The sequence below is a fragment of the Ornithorhynchus anatinus genome, chromosome 5 (assembly GCF_004115215.2).
Source record: "Ornithorhynchus anatinus isolate Pmale09 chromosome 5, mOrnAna1.pri.v4, whole genome shotgun sequence".
NCBI lineage: Eukaryota > Metazoa > Chordata > Mammalia > Monotremata > Ornithorhynchidae > Ornithorhynchus > Ornithorhynchus anatinus.
The window spans coordinates 6,256,854-6,275,466 of NC_041732.1; the positions used below are offsets into that span (position 1 = coordinate 6,256,854).

At 56.2% G+C, this 18,613-nt stretch overlaps 1 protein-coding gene across 2 annotated transcripts in view; it reads right to left on the reverse strand.

Annotated features, from left to right (window-relative positions):
• The window catches only part of MEGF11 (multiple EGF like domains 11), a 195,375-nt gene that overhangs the window by 20,936 nt on the left and 155,826 nt on the right, over nt 1-18,613 (reverse strand). For both annotated transcript variants that reach the window (XM_029066601.2, XM_029066597.2), the window contains exons 11-19: nt 11,929-12,049; nt 11,198-11,361; nt 10,640-10,742; nt 7,302-7,448; nt 6,445-6,579; nt 3,600-3,728; nt 2,538-2,666; nt 1,947-2,075; nt 269-397 (exon numbers count right to left, since the gene is read on the reverse strand). In XM_029066601.2, coding sequence (XP_028922434.1) covers nt 269-397; nt 1,947-2,075; nt 2,538-2,666; nt 3,600-3,728; nt 6,445-6,579; nt 7,302-7,448; nt 10,640-10,742; nt 11,198-11,361; nt 11,929-12,049 — 1,186 coding nt within the window. The remainder of the gene's footprint in view (nt 1-268; nt 398-1,946; nt 2,076-2,537; nt 2,667-3,599; nt 3,729-6,444; nt 6,580-7,301; nt 7,449-10,639; nt 10,743-11,197; nt 11,362-11,928; nt 12,050-18,613) is intronic.

Sequence of the window (18,613 nt, forward strand, 5' to 3'; positions counted from 1 at the left end):
CGGTGGACCTTCCCTCGCGCAGTTGGGCTCCTTCACCAACCACCTGGGCCAACGGGGCACGAGGGACACGAGGTGCCGGCCCTCACGGGCCCGGCCAACCAGCCTGGGGATAGTAACCTCTAGCCAGGCCCCTCCCCGTCCCCTGGGACCCAACCGTCCACCTCAGGCTCTGGAAAAGGGGCATTCGGTCCCCAGGAAGTGAGTGAAATCAAGGCCCAGGTGTCACTTCCCAGCAATTACGGGTATTTCCCCCCGGGCTGTGTCCTACCTTGGTCACACCTGATGCCCTTGAAGCCCGGACTGCAGTAGCAGGTGCCGGTGACGTGATCGCAGGTGGCATTGTTCATACATTCGCACAGCTGCTGACACCCGGAGCCGAAGGTCCCCGGAGAGCACTCTGGGAGTAGGTTCAGGAGGGGGGACAGACGGACGGACGGTTGGCCGGCCTCTCCCGGCTGGTGCCCTCGTCCCCCGCCCTCCCCTCCGAGGGCGGCACGCCAGCGGCCAGGCTCTCCCTTTGTCCCCACCCGAGGCCGGCTTCAGAGAAGCAGGGTGGTCTAACGGAAAGAGCCCGAGCCTGGAAGTCGGAGGACGTGGGTTCTAAAGCCGGTTCCTCCACATGTCTGCTCTGTGACCTTGGGCAAACCACTTAGCTTCTCTGTGCCTCACTTACCTCATCTGTAACACGCGAATTCAGGCTCTCTGCCCCATGTGGGCAGGAACTGTGCCCGACCTGATTAGCTTGGATCTACCCCAGCACTTAAAACGGTGCTTGGCACATAGTAAGCGCTTAACAAATCCCACAGTTTATTATTATTATTACTATTACTCAGACGGTAAGCGGGGGGAGCAACTGTCCCAGGGTGTCACAGAGATGGCGGCCAAGCGACCGTGACCTGCTTGTGGGGCATATTTGATGGGGGGACTCGGAGCCAGGCTGTCTGGGCCGCTCGGGACGGAGGGAGGGAGGGAGGTGCGGGTCGTGACTGAACGCTGTTGTTTATGACATCGCTGTTAAGACTGCGCAAGGCGATGATGTCATACGATACGTGTTGGGTGGAGAATGGCAGACCGTTCCTTCCCTCAGGGTGGCACACGGCCCCTTCCGGGGGCCGGCCTCTCCTCCAGCCTGGCCAGCCGCACCTGGCTCGCAACCCCCTTCTGGGAAGTCCTTCCTCGCATCCCACCTGAATGCTTCCCGCTACCAAGGTGTGTCGGGGGGGTTCCCCCTTTCCGGGCTTTAACTGCACGTACTCACTCATGTGCATATCTTTAAATAATATATGGTAGATTATTCCTATTAACGTCTGTCTCCCCCTCTAGACTGCAAGCTCGTTGGGAGCCGGGAACGTGTCTGCCAACTCTGTTGTACTGTCCTCTCCCAAGCGCTTAGCCCAGTGCTCTGCACGGAGTAAGCGCTCAATAAATGCCACTGGTCGATTGATGGACTGATTAATCGATTCTCTCCTTCTCTCTAAATGAGTGCTCCTGCTCCCCCTGGTCCTGTCCAGGTCGGGGAGGGGGAAAGAATGAGCCCCAATCTGCTCGGGGTTCACTGTGACTGGGCCCGATTAGAGCCCCCGGCTCTGACCCGAACCAAATATTGAGAAATTCAATCTGTCGGAGGCTCCGGGGGCCCATGTAGGCAGCCAGCAGGCGGCTTAGTACCGTGCTAAATGCTTAGTACAGTGCTCTGCACACAGTGAGCGCTCACTAAATACTACTGAATGAATGAATAAATATGATTAGAATGAATGAATGAACGGGACGGGGGAAGCGGGGAGAGGAGGTGTCTGGAGCCCTTGAGGAAAAGGGCTCCAGGGCCCTGTTGCTTAGAGGGATCAGGTGATAAGGCCCTCCTCCCTCCATCCTTCCCTCCCTCCCTCTCCCCCGCCACCCTCCCACCCCCAGATCTGGGAAGGGTAGAGGGTGTCGGGGCTCCTTACTCTGCTCACAGTGGCGCCCGGCGAAGCCCGTCCGGCAGCCGCACTGGCCGCTGACGTGATGGCAGTCGGCCCCGTTCTGACACTGGCAAAGGTGGCCGCAGTCCTTCCCGTAGAAGGCCGAAGGGCAGCCTGTGGAACCCAAACCCGGATGTTGCCGTGCGGGCGGGGAAGGGGTGAGTGGGGGTGCCGAGAGCCCCCGACCCCGACTTCTCCGCCCACCCCCGGATTGGGAGGTCCAGGGGTGGGCAGCCGTGGCCCCGGGTCACGGCTCTCCTTTCCCGTCTCTTTTAGGGGGACGGGGAGGGGCGCTGTCCGGGCCCACCAGACATTTTCTGCTTCTCCCAGGCCAGGCCTCCGAGGGGTGAAGTCAGGCCCGGTACTCCCGGCTGGTCCAGTCCTACACCAAACCGGATTCGGCCGCGTCGGCCTCCTGGAACTCGACCCGAGCGGGACCGGGCCCTGATCGGCCTTGGCCAGCTGGGACCGGCCGGAAGCCATCCGGTGGGCCGCCAGATGTCGGCGGCTTGGGGCTGGGTCCCCCCGACCGTTGCCCTTCCCCTCTCCCTGACTGTCCAGACGCCCCCGGCTCACGCTGCGTGCAGTAGAGGCCGGTCCAGCCTGGGCCGCAGCGGCATTCCCCGTCGTCCGCGCTGCAGGCGGCTCCGTTGTGGCAGCTGCAGGCGTGGAAGCAGTCGGGACCCCAGAATCCCGCTGGGCAGGCTGCAGGGGCGGGCGGGGGGAGGGAGACAGGACCACGGACACACGGACAGACGGACGGACAGGCGGAGGCGGACGCACGCTGAGAGGGAGGCGGAGGGCAGGAGGCCCGCGGAACCAGAGGCTGCTCTCCTCTTGGCTCGGTGGGCCTCGGCCCGCCCTGGGGGTCACCCCGTGACCAGGGGAGGGAGGGGACGGTGGAAAGGAAACCCACCGACCCCCTTCCCAATTACGGATTTGAGTCTCTTTCCCCCTCCCCAGTAATAATGACAGTGTTTGCTAAGCGCTTAATATGTGCCAAGCACTGTTCTAAGCGCTGCTCTCAGCCCCCTGAAGGGGGTTGCGTCAGGCCTAAAGGGGCAGGGAAAAGGGTCTTCACCGGGAAGCAGCCTTAGGTTTAAAACGAGTCACGGCTCGCTGTGGGCCGATAACGTGCCTATCGACCGTTACGCTGTACTCTCCCAAGTGCTCTCTACACCGTGAACTCGTTGTGGGCAGGGAACGTGACTGCTTATCGTTACACCGTCCTCTCCCAAGCACTTAGTTCAGTGCTTTGCACGCAGGCAGTGCTCAATAAATATGATCGAATGAATGAGTGAGTGCTCTGCACCCAGTAAGCGCTCAAGAAATAGGACCGGTTGATCGATTTAAGGCGAGTCACTGTCACCCGTCCCTGATCTGCCTCAGTGGTGGCTGATGAGACGTCCCTCGGCGGCAGGTTGGGGAGGCGCGACTCTGGGGATCGGGGCAGGGGACGGGCCGCCCGGCCGGGGCAGCGACCCGGGCTTCCGGGGGACCCCACCTGGCCGCCCCCGTGCTCCCCGCGGCTCCCCAGCAACCCCTCGACGCGCGCCTCCTGGGCTGGGCCTCCAGTGGTCCTGCCAGCCGGTCGCCTCCCCCAGGGCTGGGGGGTCTCCGGGCCGGGCCCGGGCTCACCCTGAGCGCAGTCCTGGCCGATCCAACCGGGGGAGCACTGGCAGGAACCGTCGATGGGGCTGCAGGTGCCGTTGTTGGTGCAGGCGCACTCCTGGGCACACGCCTTCCCGAACCGCCCGCTGGCACACGCTGGGGAGAGCCCGGGGGGAGCCTGTCGATGCCCTCCCTCCTCCCTGACCCTCCTCCAGCGGGCCCCCCGCCCCACCGCTCCGCCTCGAGGTCTAATCCTGGCTCCGCCGCTTGCCCGCTGGCAGACACTGGGGAGAGCCCAGGAGGAACCCCCCGCACCCTTCTCTCCCGTGGCACTGCCCCGCCACTCCGCCCCGGGTTCTAATCCCGGCTCCGTCACCTGCCCGCTGGGGGACTTTGGGAGAGTCTTCGTTTCCTCCTCTGTGAAATGGGGATTCGATCCTAGTTCTCCCTCCCTTTTGGACGGTGAGCTTTGTGTGGGATAAGGACTGGATCTGACCTGATTATCTTATTCCAGCAGTTACTACAGTGTTTGGCACTTAATAGACTACAAGCTCATTGTGGGCAGGGAATGTGTCTGTTTATAATAGTAATAATAATAATAATAATGTTGGCATTTGTTAAGCACCTACTATGTGCAGAGCACCGTTCTAAGCGCTGGGATAGACACAGGGTAATCAGGTTGTCCCACGTGAGGGCTCACAGTTAATCCCCATTTTACAGATGAGGTAACTGAAGCACCGAGAAGTTAAGTGACTTGCCCACAGTCACACAGCTGCCAAGTGGCAGAACTGGGATTCGAACCCATGACCTCTGACTCCCAAGCCCGGGCTTTTTCCACTGAGCCACGCTGCTTCTCTAAGAATAACTGTGGGATTTGTTAAGCGCTTACTATGTGCCAGACTAAGCACTGGGGTGGATACAAGCAATTGGATTTGGCAGCAGTCCCTGTCCCACGTGGGGCTCACAGTCTCAATCCCTCTTTTACAGGGAGGGAACCGAGGCACAGAGACGGTAAGTGACTTCCCCAAGGTCACACAGCAGACAAGTGGCAGACCCGGGATTAGAACTCAAGACCTTCTGACTCCCAGGCTCGGGCTCCATTGAACTACACTATGTTACTTCATTGTTTTTTGTTATATGTTTGTTATACTGTACTCTCCCACAAGCTCAGTTCAGTGCTCTGCCCGCAGTAAGCACTCAATAAATACGACTGAATGAAGCACTTAACAAATATTATTATTATTAGTATTAGTATTTTTAACCCTGCTTTATTGCCAGAGGCAAGCTGGGGGCAGTTAGACTGTAAGCCCATCAGAGGGCAGGGACTGTCTCTATCTGTTTCCGATTTGTACATTCCAAGAGCTTAGTACAGTGCTCTGCACATAGTAAGCGCTCAATAAATACTATTGAATGAATAGGGACCAGAGTTCAGTGCCAGCCTAGGGGCTACGGCCGGGGATTCTCTCTTGCCCAGGGACCGTCCCTACAAAGCAGCGTGGCTTAGAGGAAAGAGCCCAGGCTTGGGAATCAGAGGTCATGGGTTCCAGTCCTCCCTCTGCCACTTGTCAGCTGTGTGACTTTGGGCAAATCACTTCACTTCTCTGGGCCTCAGTTCCCTCATCTGTAAAATGGGGATTAAGACTGTGAGCCCCATGTGGGACCACCTGACTACCTGATATCTACCCCAGTGCTTAAAACAGTGCTTGGCACATAGTAAGCGCTTAACAGCTACCATTATTATTATTATTATTACCACCGGCTGTTCCCCTCCAAAATAAATCAAGCGAGGGCCGGTCCGCTGGACCGCACCAATTCGGCCCATCCGGCAGGGTGAACTGAGAAGGCGGGGGGCTTCTGACACCCCCAGAGACCGAGACCCCTTCGGAGAGATCGTCCGTAGAACTCCTCGCCTCAAAACCTCCCTCACCCTGGGGGATCAGATTCTGTAATCTGTAAATCACACAGGAAAGCAGGTCGTGAAAATCTGTCGGGTCCGTTTTTAACAAGGGCGCGACCATTAATAGCAAACACGATTAGAGAAGGCTCTTCCAGCAGCATGCGATAAATCAGGCACCGACGCTGGAGTTGAGAAAGTGACTCTCGGGCTGTTTAAGGTATAATTTAGTCCTCGTGTACCTCTGCCGGGTCTCCGTGTTTAATAAGTAAACCTCGGGAATAAATCGTCCCCGAATTGGGGCGAGGAAAAGCGGTGCGGCCTCGTGGAAAGAGCCCGGAGTCGGGAGGATCCGGGTTCTAATGCGGGTTCTGTCACCCGGCTGCTGGGTCACTTCTCTGTGCCTCAGTTCCCTCAACTGTAAAATGGGGATTCAAACCCCGTTCTCCCTTCTGCTTAGACTGGGGGCCCCATGTGGGACGGGGACTGTGTCCGACCCGATTCACTCATATCTACTCAGAGCTTAGAACAGGGAGTGGCTCACAGTAAGTGCTTAACGAATACCACTGAAAAAAATAATACTAATCCCGCCCCTAACAGGACTCCAAACCCTCAGGACAAACTTGTCTTTCCAATCTCCCTGAACCATTGGTCTTGCTCAATGGGGATTTCATTTACAGCCTAAGACGGGGCTGGGAGGTAACGATCCCACCTCTGTCACTGGAAGTCTCCCCCAGGAGCCTCAGTGCAGTTCCCCATTTCCACGTTCCCCATATCACGGGCAGGTAGACTGAGGCCCAAGGAGACCAGGAGGCTCTCCGGGGCCTAGAGCAGTGAGCATTTTTTGTTTGTGCTTGCGTGTAGATGAGACATCAAATCCCGGGGGCCTGGGGGTGGTCCAGAGAGGCGGGGGGTGGCCCGGAGGGGTGGCGGGGAGGTCCAGGGTCGGGGGCGGGGGTGGGGGGGAAAGTACCTTACCTTGGTTACAGAGGGCACCGGTGAAGCCGGGAAGGCAGTCGCAGAGACCGGTGACGTGGTGGCAGGGCCCGGTGCTGTGCACGCAGAGCGGGCAGGCCTGGCCGCAGCGGGGGCCGTAGAAGCCCGGGGTGCAAACTGGGTCCACATTTAGGGGTGGGGGGTCAACGGGGTCGCACCCAGCCCCCCATCGGCTCTGACATCGCACCCTGGCCCAGAACCTCCGAGTCCCGGGAAGCGGGATCCGACCTTTCCCAGTTCCCTGTCCCGCTCCTTGTCCCCCCCACCCGCCCCCCTGCCCCCTGCACGACCCGGGACCAAAGAGGGCATTTCGATGGGTGAGAGAGGGGGCCTGGAGAGGGGAGGGGCTCAGGTCCCCGATCATTTGAGGGAAGCCTGGCTTTTCCACGTTGTCTAGCATCGGAGATTCCCAGAGGACTCCAGGGACTCTAACTCTAAACCCAGGACAAAGGTGGGGAGGGGGCGGAAGACAGACAGGCAAAGAGGGAGGGGGGAGAGGAGGAGCGAGGGGGCAGGGAGGGTGGGGGCGGCGGGCAAGGGGTGGTCTCATTTCTCTGGCACAGGGGCCCGTGGAAGCTCGAGAAGAGGAGGGCAGGGAGTTGGAGGCGGGGAGTGGAGGGGTCAGAGGTCGGGGGTAGGGGCTGGTCTAATTTCTCTGGCACGGGGACCTGCAGAAGTCAGGAGGAGAGGGGAGCAGAGGGGTCAAATTTCGGGGTCAGGGGGCCGGCTCTCTTCTCCGGCACAGGGCCCTGTAGAAGCCAGGGGGAAAGGAGGGCAGGAGGTGGAGGGTGGGGAGTAGAGAGGTCGGGGCCGGGGGTCAGGGACGGGGGAGGTCTCACTTCTCTGGCACAGAGGCCCGCGGAAGCCAGGAGCGCAGTCGCAGGCGCCGTCCTGAGGAGAGCAGGACCCTCCGTTCTCACAGCGGCAGGCGATGGCGCAGTCTGGACCCCAGCGGCCCTGGCCACACGAGCTGTCGCAGCGGACACCTGCGGAGAGGACAGGCGGGCTGGGGGTGGGAGGGAGCCCCGGCCCACCCTCCGGAGGGTCGGTGGGCTGGATCTTTTTGCCGGTCAGTTTGACTGGGGAGCATTGGGCCCTGCGGGCCTGCAGTGGGCGGGTCTCGGCTGTCCTGCTCACCCAGGGGTGGGGAGAGGGGAGCCACCGGGCCAGCTGATGATGACCCCTTGGTGCCTGTAGATCCCGCTGGGCTCTGGGGCCGTCTCTCCGGGCGGGAGGTCACCCCGCCAGCCTTAGGCCACCACTCCACCTCTGGGCCTCAGTCTTAATTTCCATTTTCCAATGAGAGAAGAGAGGCACACAGAGAAGAGAAGTGACCTGCATAAGGTCACAAAGCAGTCAAGTGGCGGAACCGGGATCGAAACCCAGGTCCTACTGACTTCCAGGCCCGGGCTCTAGCCACTGGGCCGTGATACGTTCCCTGCCTACGGCGAGTTTCCAGGCAACTGGATGAGTTTATCAGTTAGACTCTCCCCGGACTGGTCAGAGAGTGAAACAGTGGCCCCTCCCGGCTCATCCTCTTGGCTCTCTGCGCTCCCTGCCCCCTCCCCAAAGTCCCACAACTACCGAAAAAAACCCCAAACCCAGGAACAGAAAGTTCGATAGCTATATCCCGTCACGGCAACCCCCCAAAACCGGCTGGACTCGGGAGGGGAGGTCTCTGGCCCCTCGGCCCCTCACCTCCCCCAAATGTCTAGAAGAGCCCCTGCTGTAATTAGTGGCAAGACATCAATGGAGACTTTGATATGACTTCATAATTCATGTTTACCTAAATTAGCCTGGTACCAGCAGGCGCTATGCTGAAAGGGGTCCGGTCGAGAGAGAATTTTTAAGCAGCGAACGACATTAAAATCTTATCAGGTCACTCGGATTGAAGCTGATGAAAAATTAAAGCGACTCCGATTGGCTCACGCAACGTTTAGAGAATGAAAGGTGTTGGAAGCAGCCCTTGCTTGCAGTCAGTGTGAGGCCATGGTTTTTGAAGTCAGGAGACCTGTGTCCTAGTCCCAGTTCCGCTCTGTGACCGTGAGCGAGTGGTTTAACCTCTCTGGGCTTCCGATTCTTCGTATGTAAAATGCGGAGAAAATACCCGGTCTCCCTCCCTGTTAGACTGAGGGACAGGGACTGAGGCTGACCTGCTTACCCTGAGTCTACTCCAGATCTAGGCAGCTAGGGAGGGCTTAATAGGTTCCACTTAACCATTTGAGAAGCAGCGTGGCCTAGTGCATAGAGTAAGGGTCTGGGTTCTAATCCTAGCTCTACCACGTATCTGTTCTGTGACCGTGGGCAAGTCACTTCACTTCTCGGGGGCCTCAGTTCCCTCAGCTGAAAAAGGGGATTCAGACTGTGAGCCCCATGTGGGACAGGGGCTGTGTCCAACCTGATTAGCTTGTATCTACCCCAGCGCTTAGTACAGTCCCTGGTACATAGTAAGCACTTAAAAAGTACCATTTTTAAAATTAACTTCTAGGCCCTCTCCCAACTTTTCCCATTTTAAGCACTGGCTCTCTTCATCTGCTTGTTCGCCTCACGTGGGACGGGGATGGTGGCCGATCATATTATCTCGTTCCTACTCCAATGCTCAGAACAGTGTTTGGCACATAGTAAGCTGTACCAGACACCACAGTGGTTATTTTTCATTCTTTCCAGAGTCACCTTTCAACTCTACCTCACTCTCTACACTTCTGCTTCTGTCTTCTCACTTAGGCTGTTCCCTGAGCCTGGAAGTCCCTTCCTCTCCAAATATAATAATAGTAATAATGATAATAATACTGGCATTTATTAAGCTCTTTCTAACCATCAAGCACTGTATTAAGCACTGGGGCAGATTCACATGGGGCTCCCAATCCACAAAAGAGGAAGAACAGGTATTGAATCCCCCATTTTGCAGATGAGAGAAGTGAGGCCCCGAGAAGTGAAGTGAACTGCCAAAGCTCACAAGGCAGACATGGGGCGGAGCTAGGATTAGAACCCAGGTCCTTCTGACTCCCAACCCTGTGCTCTATCCATTAGGCCATGCTGCTTCCCAAATATACCAGACCACAGCTCTCCCCATCTTCAAAGCCCTCCTAAAATCCCATCTCCTCCACACCAATCCTTCAATTAATTCCCCTCATCCCAAGTCGTATTAAGTCAAGAGCTGAGTCCAGCACTTTCATAATTATTTATATCCATCCTCAGGACCTATGACTTATGGACTCACCTCACTCTCTCTTCCCACAGCACTTATTTACACAGCTTTAGACTTGGTACCTTCCTCTACCCATCATTTATTATAGTGTCTGTCTCCTCTGTTGGCCACAAGCTACCAACTGTATTGGACTCTCTCAAGCACTTAGTTGCTCTGCATGTGCTCAGTAATAACTGTTGACTGATACGTACACAGTATATTTAGTGGTACGTTCAATTATTTCGATTCCATTGTTTATAAATATCCTTCTGCCCATCTCTCCCATTAGCGTGTAAGCCCCATGTGGGTAAGGAACGTGTTTCGGGGGTCCGCACTGCAGTCGGTGCGGTGCGGTGCCCCAGTGGGAGATTGGTAAGTACCACTGCTGTAACTACTGGAAACCTATTCCTCTGGAATCTGTATGACAGTTCTGGGGCTCCACAGAGGCCTGGGGTTCAGGCCTTGGGTCCCATAGAGACCTGGGGCTCAGGCTTTGGGTCTCACAGAGGCGTGGGGTTCAGGCCTTAGGTCCCACAGAGGCCAGGTTCGGGCCTGGGGTCACACAGCAGTTCTGGGGAACAGGCCTGGGGTCCCACTGCAGGCCTGGAGTCCCACAGGAGACCTGGGGTTCCACAGCAGAGCCAGGGGCCAGGCCTGGGGTCACATAGCAGGCCTGAAGTCCAAGCTTGGAGTCACATGGCAGTTCTGGGGATTAGACCCGGGGTCACGCTGCAGGCCTGGGTCTCCACACCAAACCCGGGATCCCACAGCAGGCCTGGGGTCCCCCAGCCGACCCGATGTCCAGGCCTGGGGTCACACAACAGTTCTGGGGGACAGGCCCGGGGTCACACTACAGGCCCAAGGTTCAAGCCTGGAGTTCCACTGCAGGCCCAGGGTCACCCAGCAGCCCCGGGGTCACCCAGCAGTTCTGAGGTGGCGGCCTGGGGCGGAGGCCCAGGCTGGAGGCGGCTCCAGGAGTGAGGGACTCACCGGTCCAGCCGGGCAGGCAGCAGCATCGCCCCGTGACCGGGTCGCAGCCGTCGGCGTGGCTGCAGTCGCAGCGCTCGCTGCAGTTGAGGCCGTACGTCCCGTCCTGCCGAGAGCCCAGAGGGGGGACCGGAGGTACCGGTGAAGCAGCCTCAAGCCCGGTGGGGCCTTCAAATCCGGTCATCTGCGCCCCTGAGCGGGCCAGGGGGATGTTGCCCGGCCCTGATTAGCCAGGGTGGCCCTTGCCCCATGCCCTCAAGGGACCGGCTGGGGAGACCCTGCACAGAGGCCTGGCCTGGGTCCTCTGGCGGGGAGTGGGGGCTGGTGGCCCGGGGCAGAAGGGAAGCCCGGGAATCGGCTTTCTTGGCTAGGGGTGGGACGGGGGGGTCTGGCTCGGCCCCTCTCCCCACTCTCCCACCCCCGGGACCCCCGCAGTGACTCACGGAGCAGGGCAGCTAGCGGGCCTCCCCCCGCCCCACCGGGGTCCCCGCGGTGACTCACGGGGCAGGGCCGGTTTTAGGTGTCCCCCCCGCCCCCTCCGGGGTCCCCGCGGTGACTCACGGGGCAGGGCCGGTCGCAGGTGTCCCCCAGCCAACCGGAGGAGCAGGAGCAGGACCCGTCGGCAGGATGGCAGGCCGCCCCGTTGGCACAGACGCAGGTCTGGTTGCAGTTGTGCCCCCACGAGCCGCTGCGGCAAGGGAGAGAGCAGTCCACGCCCTGCCAGCCTGAAACCGGGGAAGCGGGAGACGTGGTCGGGGAGGGGGCGATGGCGTTTGTCTTGCCTCCTCTTCCCCCCCTTCTGCCCGGGTTTCTGCCTTATCTGAGTCTACCAACTCTTCTTTTCCAAGTGCTTAGTTCAGTGCTTTGCACACAGGTAATAAGCTACTTGAGAAAGGGTCCATGTCTACCAACTGTATTCTACTCTCTCAAGTGCTTAGCACAGTGCTGAGCACACACTAGACAGTAGATTCTGATCCCGACTCTGCCTGTTGCTTGCTGTGTGACCTTGGGTGAGTCTCTTCACTTCTCTGTGACTCAGTTTCCTCAACTGTAAAATGGGGATTAAATCCTTCTTCTCCCTCCCACTTAGACTGTGAGCCCCATATGGGACCGGGACCGTGTCCAACTTAATTAACTTGTACCTACCCCAGTGCTTAGAACAGTTTTTGACACATAGTAAGCGCTTAACAGATACCATAAAGAAAAAAAAGTGTCGGAAGCCAGGTTGGAACCCAGGCAGGCTGGATCGGAGGGAGGCCTGGGCTCTGTCCTGTAGGCTGGATGACTATTACCTTCTCTGCAGGCACAGGAGCCGTCCACAGGAGAGCAGGTGCCCTGGTTCTTGCAGGAGCAAATGGAGGAGCAGTTGATGCCATAGGTTCCGGGGGCACAGGGCACGGAGCACACCTCGCCCTGCAAGATGAGACCGGGGCACAGCGGGTGAGGGCACGGCAGGCCCCTCAGCGGAGGCAGCATGGGCCGGGGAAAGGCGCTCCCCTCCCCAGACCATCACCTGGCGGGTTCCGGTGCCCACGCCAGCCCCGGCTGGAGCAGGGAGCCACTCGGCGGGCTCCGGTGCCCTCGTGGGACCCAGTCTGACCCCGGGGGCCTCTTGCCCTGGCCCTGGCTGGAGGTGGGGGGGTCTCAGGAGAAAGGATGTCAATCATCCTGAGGGTCTCCTCCACCCGCCGCCTCACTCATTCATTCGTTCACTTGTATTTACTGAGCGCTTACTGTGTGCAGAGCTCTGTACTAAGCGCTTGGGAAAGTATAATACAGCAATAAAGAGAGACGATGCCTGCCCACAAGGAACTCAAAGTCTAGAGGGGGAGGAGACAGACATCAATACAAGTAAACAGACAGCAATAAAAATAAAAAAATAATCTTCCAGGGGAGCGCTGGAGGAGCAATCGAGGGAGCCACGTGCTTCATTTATAATAATAATAATAATAGTATTTGTTAAGTGCCTACTGTGTGCCAAGCACTGTTCTAAGTGTTGGGGGAGATATAAGGTAATCAGGTGTCCCACGTGGGGCTCACAGTCTTAATCCCCATTTTACAGATGAGGTCACTGAGGCACAGAGAAGTGAAGTGACTTGCCCAAAATCACACAGCTGATAAGCGGCAAAGCCGGCATTAGAACCCACGACCTCTGACTCCAAAGTCCGTGCTCTTTCCACTAAACCATGCTGCTCTATCGCCCTGGATATTAACTAGACGCAGGTGTAGTTGGCCTGTTTTGGTTTTTTTTGTTTTTTTATGGTATTTAGTAAGTCCTTCCTGTACATGAGGCTCTGTACTAAGCACTGGGGTAGGTACAAGCTAAGCAGGTTGGGCAGAGTCTGTGTCCCTCATGCTTCTTTCACTCAATCCCCATTTTACAGATGAAGGAACTGAGGCCCAGAGAAATGAGGCGACTTGCCCAAAGTCACACAGCAGACTCGTGGCAGAGCCGGGATTAGAACCCATGTCCTTCTGGCTCCCGGGCCTGTGTTCTATCTACTAGGCCACGCTGCTTCTTGGCCGCCGATAAAGGGCTTGGAAAGAAGGGAACCCTGGAATGGCTGTACGTATATGATCTTCTGCTATGCTATTTTAGGCATGAATCAAACGATCGAAAAAGTGGAGGAGATGGCCTAGTGGATAGAGACGGGCCTGGGTTCTAATCTCCGCTCTGCCACTTGTCTGCTGTGTGACCTTGGCCAAGTCACTTCACTTCTCTGGGCCTCAGTTACCTCATCTGTAAAATGGGGAATACGACTTTGAGCCCCATGGGCTGTGTCCAACTTGATCACCTGTATCTACCCCAGTGCTTAGAAAAGCGCCTGGCACATAGTAATGATAATAATAATAATTATGGCATTTGTTAAGTGCCAGGCACTGTGCTGAGCCCGAAGGTGGATACGAGCAAATCGGGTTGGACACAGTCGTGCCCCACGTGGGGCTCACAGCCTTCCATTTTAGAGATGAGCGAACTGAGGCCCAGAGAAGTGAAGTAATTTGCCCAAGGTCACACAGCAGACAAGTGGCAGAGCCCGGATTAGAACCCATGACCTTCTTACTCCCAGGCCTGGGCTCCATCCATTAGACCATTAAAAAAAAAATTGATGCCTCTGTCCACAGTCTGCTCCGGCTGGCCCGGGGCCGGTGCTCATCTCCTCCTCTGCCCACTTCTCTCCGAGCACCACCTGCCAAAAACTCTTCACTTCTTAATCATCCTCTCCCGTCCTGCCCATCACAGCCCAGTTAATTAGGAATGCAGCGTCAGCTATTAACATTTTGAACTTGCTCTGAGAACCCGGACCCAAGAGACGCGATACCTCCAGCTACGGCTAAAGACGTGGAAATCTCCTCGCCTCCCTCCCTCCCTCCTGGCTGGAAGGACTCTGAGGCAGAGGGTATTTTTACCCAGTGCGGGATGAGTTATATGTTCTATTAAATTGGTATCAAATGTTGTTTATTGAATCCCCCCGCCCCCCGCAATATGCTGCTTTATAGTTCTACTCTATTTAGTGAAATTAATCACCAGCTGTGCTTCTTGGGTTGATTATTCCTTTTTCTTCATGCCATTCAGAAGGTTAATGAGGGTGTTTTGCAGGGGGGGAAAGGGGGTGTGGGGTGTGTGTGTGTATGTGTGTGTTTGTGAGTATGTGTAGCAGTGTGGCTTAGTGGAAAGAGCACGGGCTTGGGAGTCAGAGGATGTGAGTTCTAATTCTGGCTCCGCCACTTGTCTGCTGAGTGACCTCGGGCAAGCCACTTCACTTCTGTGCCTCAGTTCCCTCGTCTGTAAAATGGGGATTAAGTCTTTGAGCCGCATGTGGGACAAACTTGTATCTATCTCAGGGCTTAGAACAGTGCTTGGCACATAGTAAGCACTTAACAAATACCATAATAATAATATATATATATATATATAAATATATATAAAAGAAATGGTCACTCAGGCTAGGAGAACCAAGAAACAATCCCAGAGAAATGGAAGGAAAAATCAAGGATCGTCCCTCTTCCCGTGTCCATTCTCCGACCACCCCCAAACCACGCATCCTGTGGCAGCCCACAGGGACACAGCCCCCTTCCCGGGGGGAGTCTCCTCAAATAGGACTCTGAGAGGTCATCCGGTCCAGTCCCCAGCCCCGGCCTGGCCCTTCGTTTAAGACACCTCAGGGTGAGAGCGATGGCCCCTTCCTGAGGGGTGGGTCTCCTTGGATGACTCCCAGCCCGGAAGGGTTAATAGGGACGGAGCAGCAGGTGGGCTCTGTCTCTCTCTATTGATTTTCCAAGGGAAGAAAATTACACTGAACGAACGCATCAAGGAAGAAAGATGTTCCCACCCCATGCGCATCCAAGCTCTCCCGCCCCTCCTCCATCCCTTGGAAAGCCTCCCAAGAAGAGCCCGAACCCCTCTTCACCCCTCAGTCCTGAGGCCCCCGGCCCCCGCCACGAAACACAACTGCGGGCAAGTGGCATGAAGTTCTTCCGGAGGAGACCTGCCCCTCCTGGAAGTGTTACCTGTATTAGCTGATGGGAGTAGCTCCTTGGACAGAGATTCTTCCCATTTTTCAGGTGGAGAAACAGAGCCCCACAGAGGAGGAACGGAATAATAATAATGATAATGATAATTATGGTATTTGTTACACCCTTACTATTGCCAAGTACCGCTCTAAGCGCTGGGGTAGATACAGTGTAATCAGGTTGGCTACAGTCCCTGTCCCACGTGAGGCTCACCCTCTTAATCCCCAGTTTACAGTTGAGGTCACTGAGGTTTAGAGATGTGAAGTGACTTGCCCAAGGTCACCCAGCAGAAAAGTGGTAGAACCGGGGTTAGAACACACGACCTCTGTCTCCCAAGCCCGTGCTCTTGCCACCAGGCCATGCCGCTTCTCTTGGAAAGCCTTAGGTCCCACAGTCTTGGGGGTACCGGAGACTTCAGCACACAGTACTCAATAATTATCACTGACTAATTAATTTGATTGACTGAGTCATTCATTCAATCATTTATTGAGCGCTTACTGTGTGCAGAACACTGCGTTAAGTGCCCGGGAGAGTATAATAAAACAATATACAGACACATTCCTGCCCGTCCCTGCTCTGGCCCCGTGGCTAACTTCCCTCCCTTAAAGCCACCCTTGACTCAGCTTCCACACGATTCTGTTTGAAAATCACATCTCCTCCAAGAGGCTTTCCCTGATTAACTCCCATTTCCCCACTCTCTACTGCCATTTTGCAATAGGGTATTCATCCCCAAACCACTTGGGTAGGGATTGTCTCTGTCTCTTGCCGAATTGTACTTCCCAAGCGCTCTGCACACAGTAAGCGCTCAATAGGTACGATGGAAGCATCGAAGTGCATGTTTTTAACCCCGTTGCTTGCCCCTACTTGGAATTTAATTTAATGCCTGTCTCCCCCTGGTAGATTGTCAGGTCCTTGAGGGCAACAATCCTGTCAATGAAAAGGGAAGCAGCATGGCCTAGTGGCTACAGCCCGGGCCTGGGAGTCAGAGGACCTAAGTTCTCATCCCGGCTCTGCCACTTGTCTGCTGGGTGACCTTGGGCAAGTCACTCAACTTCTCTATGCCTCAGTTACCTCAACTGTAAAATGGGGATTAAGAGTGTGAATCCCACGTGGGACAGGGACTGTATCCAACCTGATTACCTTGTATCTAACCCAGCGCTCAGTATAACGCCTGGCACTAGTAGGTGCTTAACAAATATCATTAGAAAAAAACAAAACAAAAAAATTAACACTACTGTGTTCTCCCAAGCTCTTAGTACAGTGTTTGGCACAGAGTAGGTGCTCAGTAAACACTATTAAAGGGTTGACGGCATCAAGACTGTAAGTTCGTCTTCTCTACCCTAAGCTCACTGTGGGCAAGGAAAGTGCTTTCCGACTCTGTTATATTGTACTCTCTCAAGCATTTACTACAATGCTCTGCACACAGTGCAGATTAATTGATTGATTGATTGATTCACCACAAGTGGCTGGGATCTCCAGAGCCCTGGATGAGCCCAACCCGTCTCCCTCCTCCATGTCCACAACGAATCTTGTGCTCGCTAAACCCTCTTCCCCCAGAGCTGCCCAGAAGACCCCACCGGCAGAAGGATAACTGAGTTCCCAGCCACCTGTGCCCCCGTTGGGGCGGGAGGAGAGGAGAGGGGAGGAGTGAAGCCAAAGCCTCAGGAATCCCGAGAGCGGCTCTGCACCTCTAGAAACTCAAGAAGACTCACTAAATCCCCCCAGCTGGCTGAGACCTCCCCAGGCCAACCTCTCCTTCCCCGTGCCTCTGTGCAGAAATGCCTCTGTCTGGCTCACTCAGACCTCTCTCTCCCCCCATCTTTCTTTCTCTCTCCTTGCTGTCTCTTTCCCCCATCTGTATTTCTGTCTCCCCGTTTCTTCTTCTCTTTATTTCTCTCCCCATCTCTTTCTTTCTCTTTCTCCCCATCTTTCTTTCCCTCTCTCCCCCATTTTTCTTTCTCTCTTCCCCCCACCCCCTCTCTGTTGGTCTATCTCTCTCCTCTTCCTTCTTCCTCTCTTCTTTCTATCTCTTTCTCTCTCCCCATCTTTCTTCTTTTCCCCCCGTCTCTATAATAATGTTGGCATTTGTTAAGCGCTTACTATGTGCCGAGCACTGTTCTAAGCGCTGGGGGAGATACAGGGTCATCAGGTTGTCCCATGTGAGGCTCACAATTAATCCCCATTTTATAGATGACGTAACTGAGGCACAGAGAAGTTAAGTGACTTGCCCACAGTCAGCTGACAAATGGCAGAGCTGGGAGTCGAACCCATGACCTATGACTCCAAAGCCCAGGCTCTTTCCACTGAGCCACGCTGCTTCCCCACGCTGTCTCTCTCTCCCTTCCCCTCTCCCCTTCTCTGTCTCTGTCTCTCCCCCTTCCTTCTTCTTTTCTGTCTCTTTCTCTTCCCATCTCTTTCTCTCCCCCCACCTCCTTCATTCTCTTTCCCCCTTCTGTCTCTTTCTCCCCCTCTCACCTTCTCTTTCTTTCCCCCTTCTTTCTTCTTCTCTTCTCTTTCCCCCATCTCTTTCTCTCTCTCCCCCCTCTGTCTCTTACTTTCTCTCTTTTCCTCCCTCCCTCCCTCCTTCTTCCTCTCCTCTCTCTTTCTTTCTCTGTCTCTCTCACTTTTTCTCTTCACCCTCCCTCATTCCCTCCCTGAGACAGCACCTGCACTTGGATACACCACTGTGGGCCCGGTTGCCCTTCACCACAAAATCAGCAAGCCTTTGGACCCAGAACCTAGGACGTGGGGGATGACAGCAGATCGGGGGAGGTGGGCTTCCAAAGGACTCCTGGGACAGGTGAGAAAAATTCAATCACCGCTCCAGAGATCGGCGTTTCCATAACTCTCTGGACCAGGACCGACCGGCTGGGGGCCCTCGGTACAACCTGACAGTTGTCGAGGAAAGAAAAAAAAAATGTCAAAATGAGTTTGTTCATTTGGATGATGAAGTGGTGGCTGTCCCCGTTGGCATGCTGGGTTCAATAAATGCGGGCAGGCCTTCAGAAAAATCCCGGCACAAATAGCCGAGCCCTAGGGAGCGGTGGGGCCCCGTCATCGCCGGGAGGATGACGGATCCTTACACCTGCCAGGGACCGCTGCCCCCACAGCGAGCGGCGGAGGAGGGTCTCGGCGGAGGAGGGCCTCGGGGCCCGAGCCGGGCCCTGCTCCCCCGCACTGCCGGGAGGGTGGGACTGGGGTTCTGGCAGGGGTCCGGCCCTCAGTACTGCAGGCCACACCCGGGCCACGCTGGGGTTCCCGGGGCGCCCTCACCGCTGCACAATCGGTCCTCGATCGAGAGGCTGCATTCACCAGCTGGATCACGGAGGGGAGGGCTTGATTCATCAGACAGTTAATTAGAGCAGGGAGGCGGGGTGGGCCTGGGGTGGAGATTATACCACCCTCTCCTCTCTCATTGCTACAGAAGATGGATTCCTCTACCCTTGTTCCCTCTCCTGAGGGGTC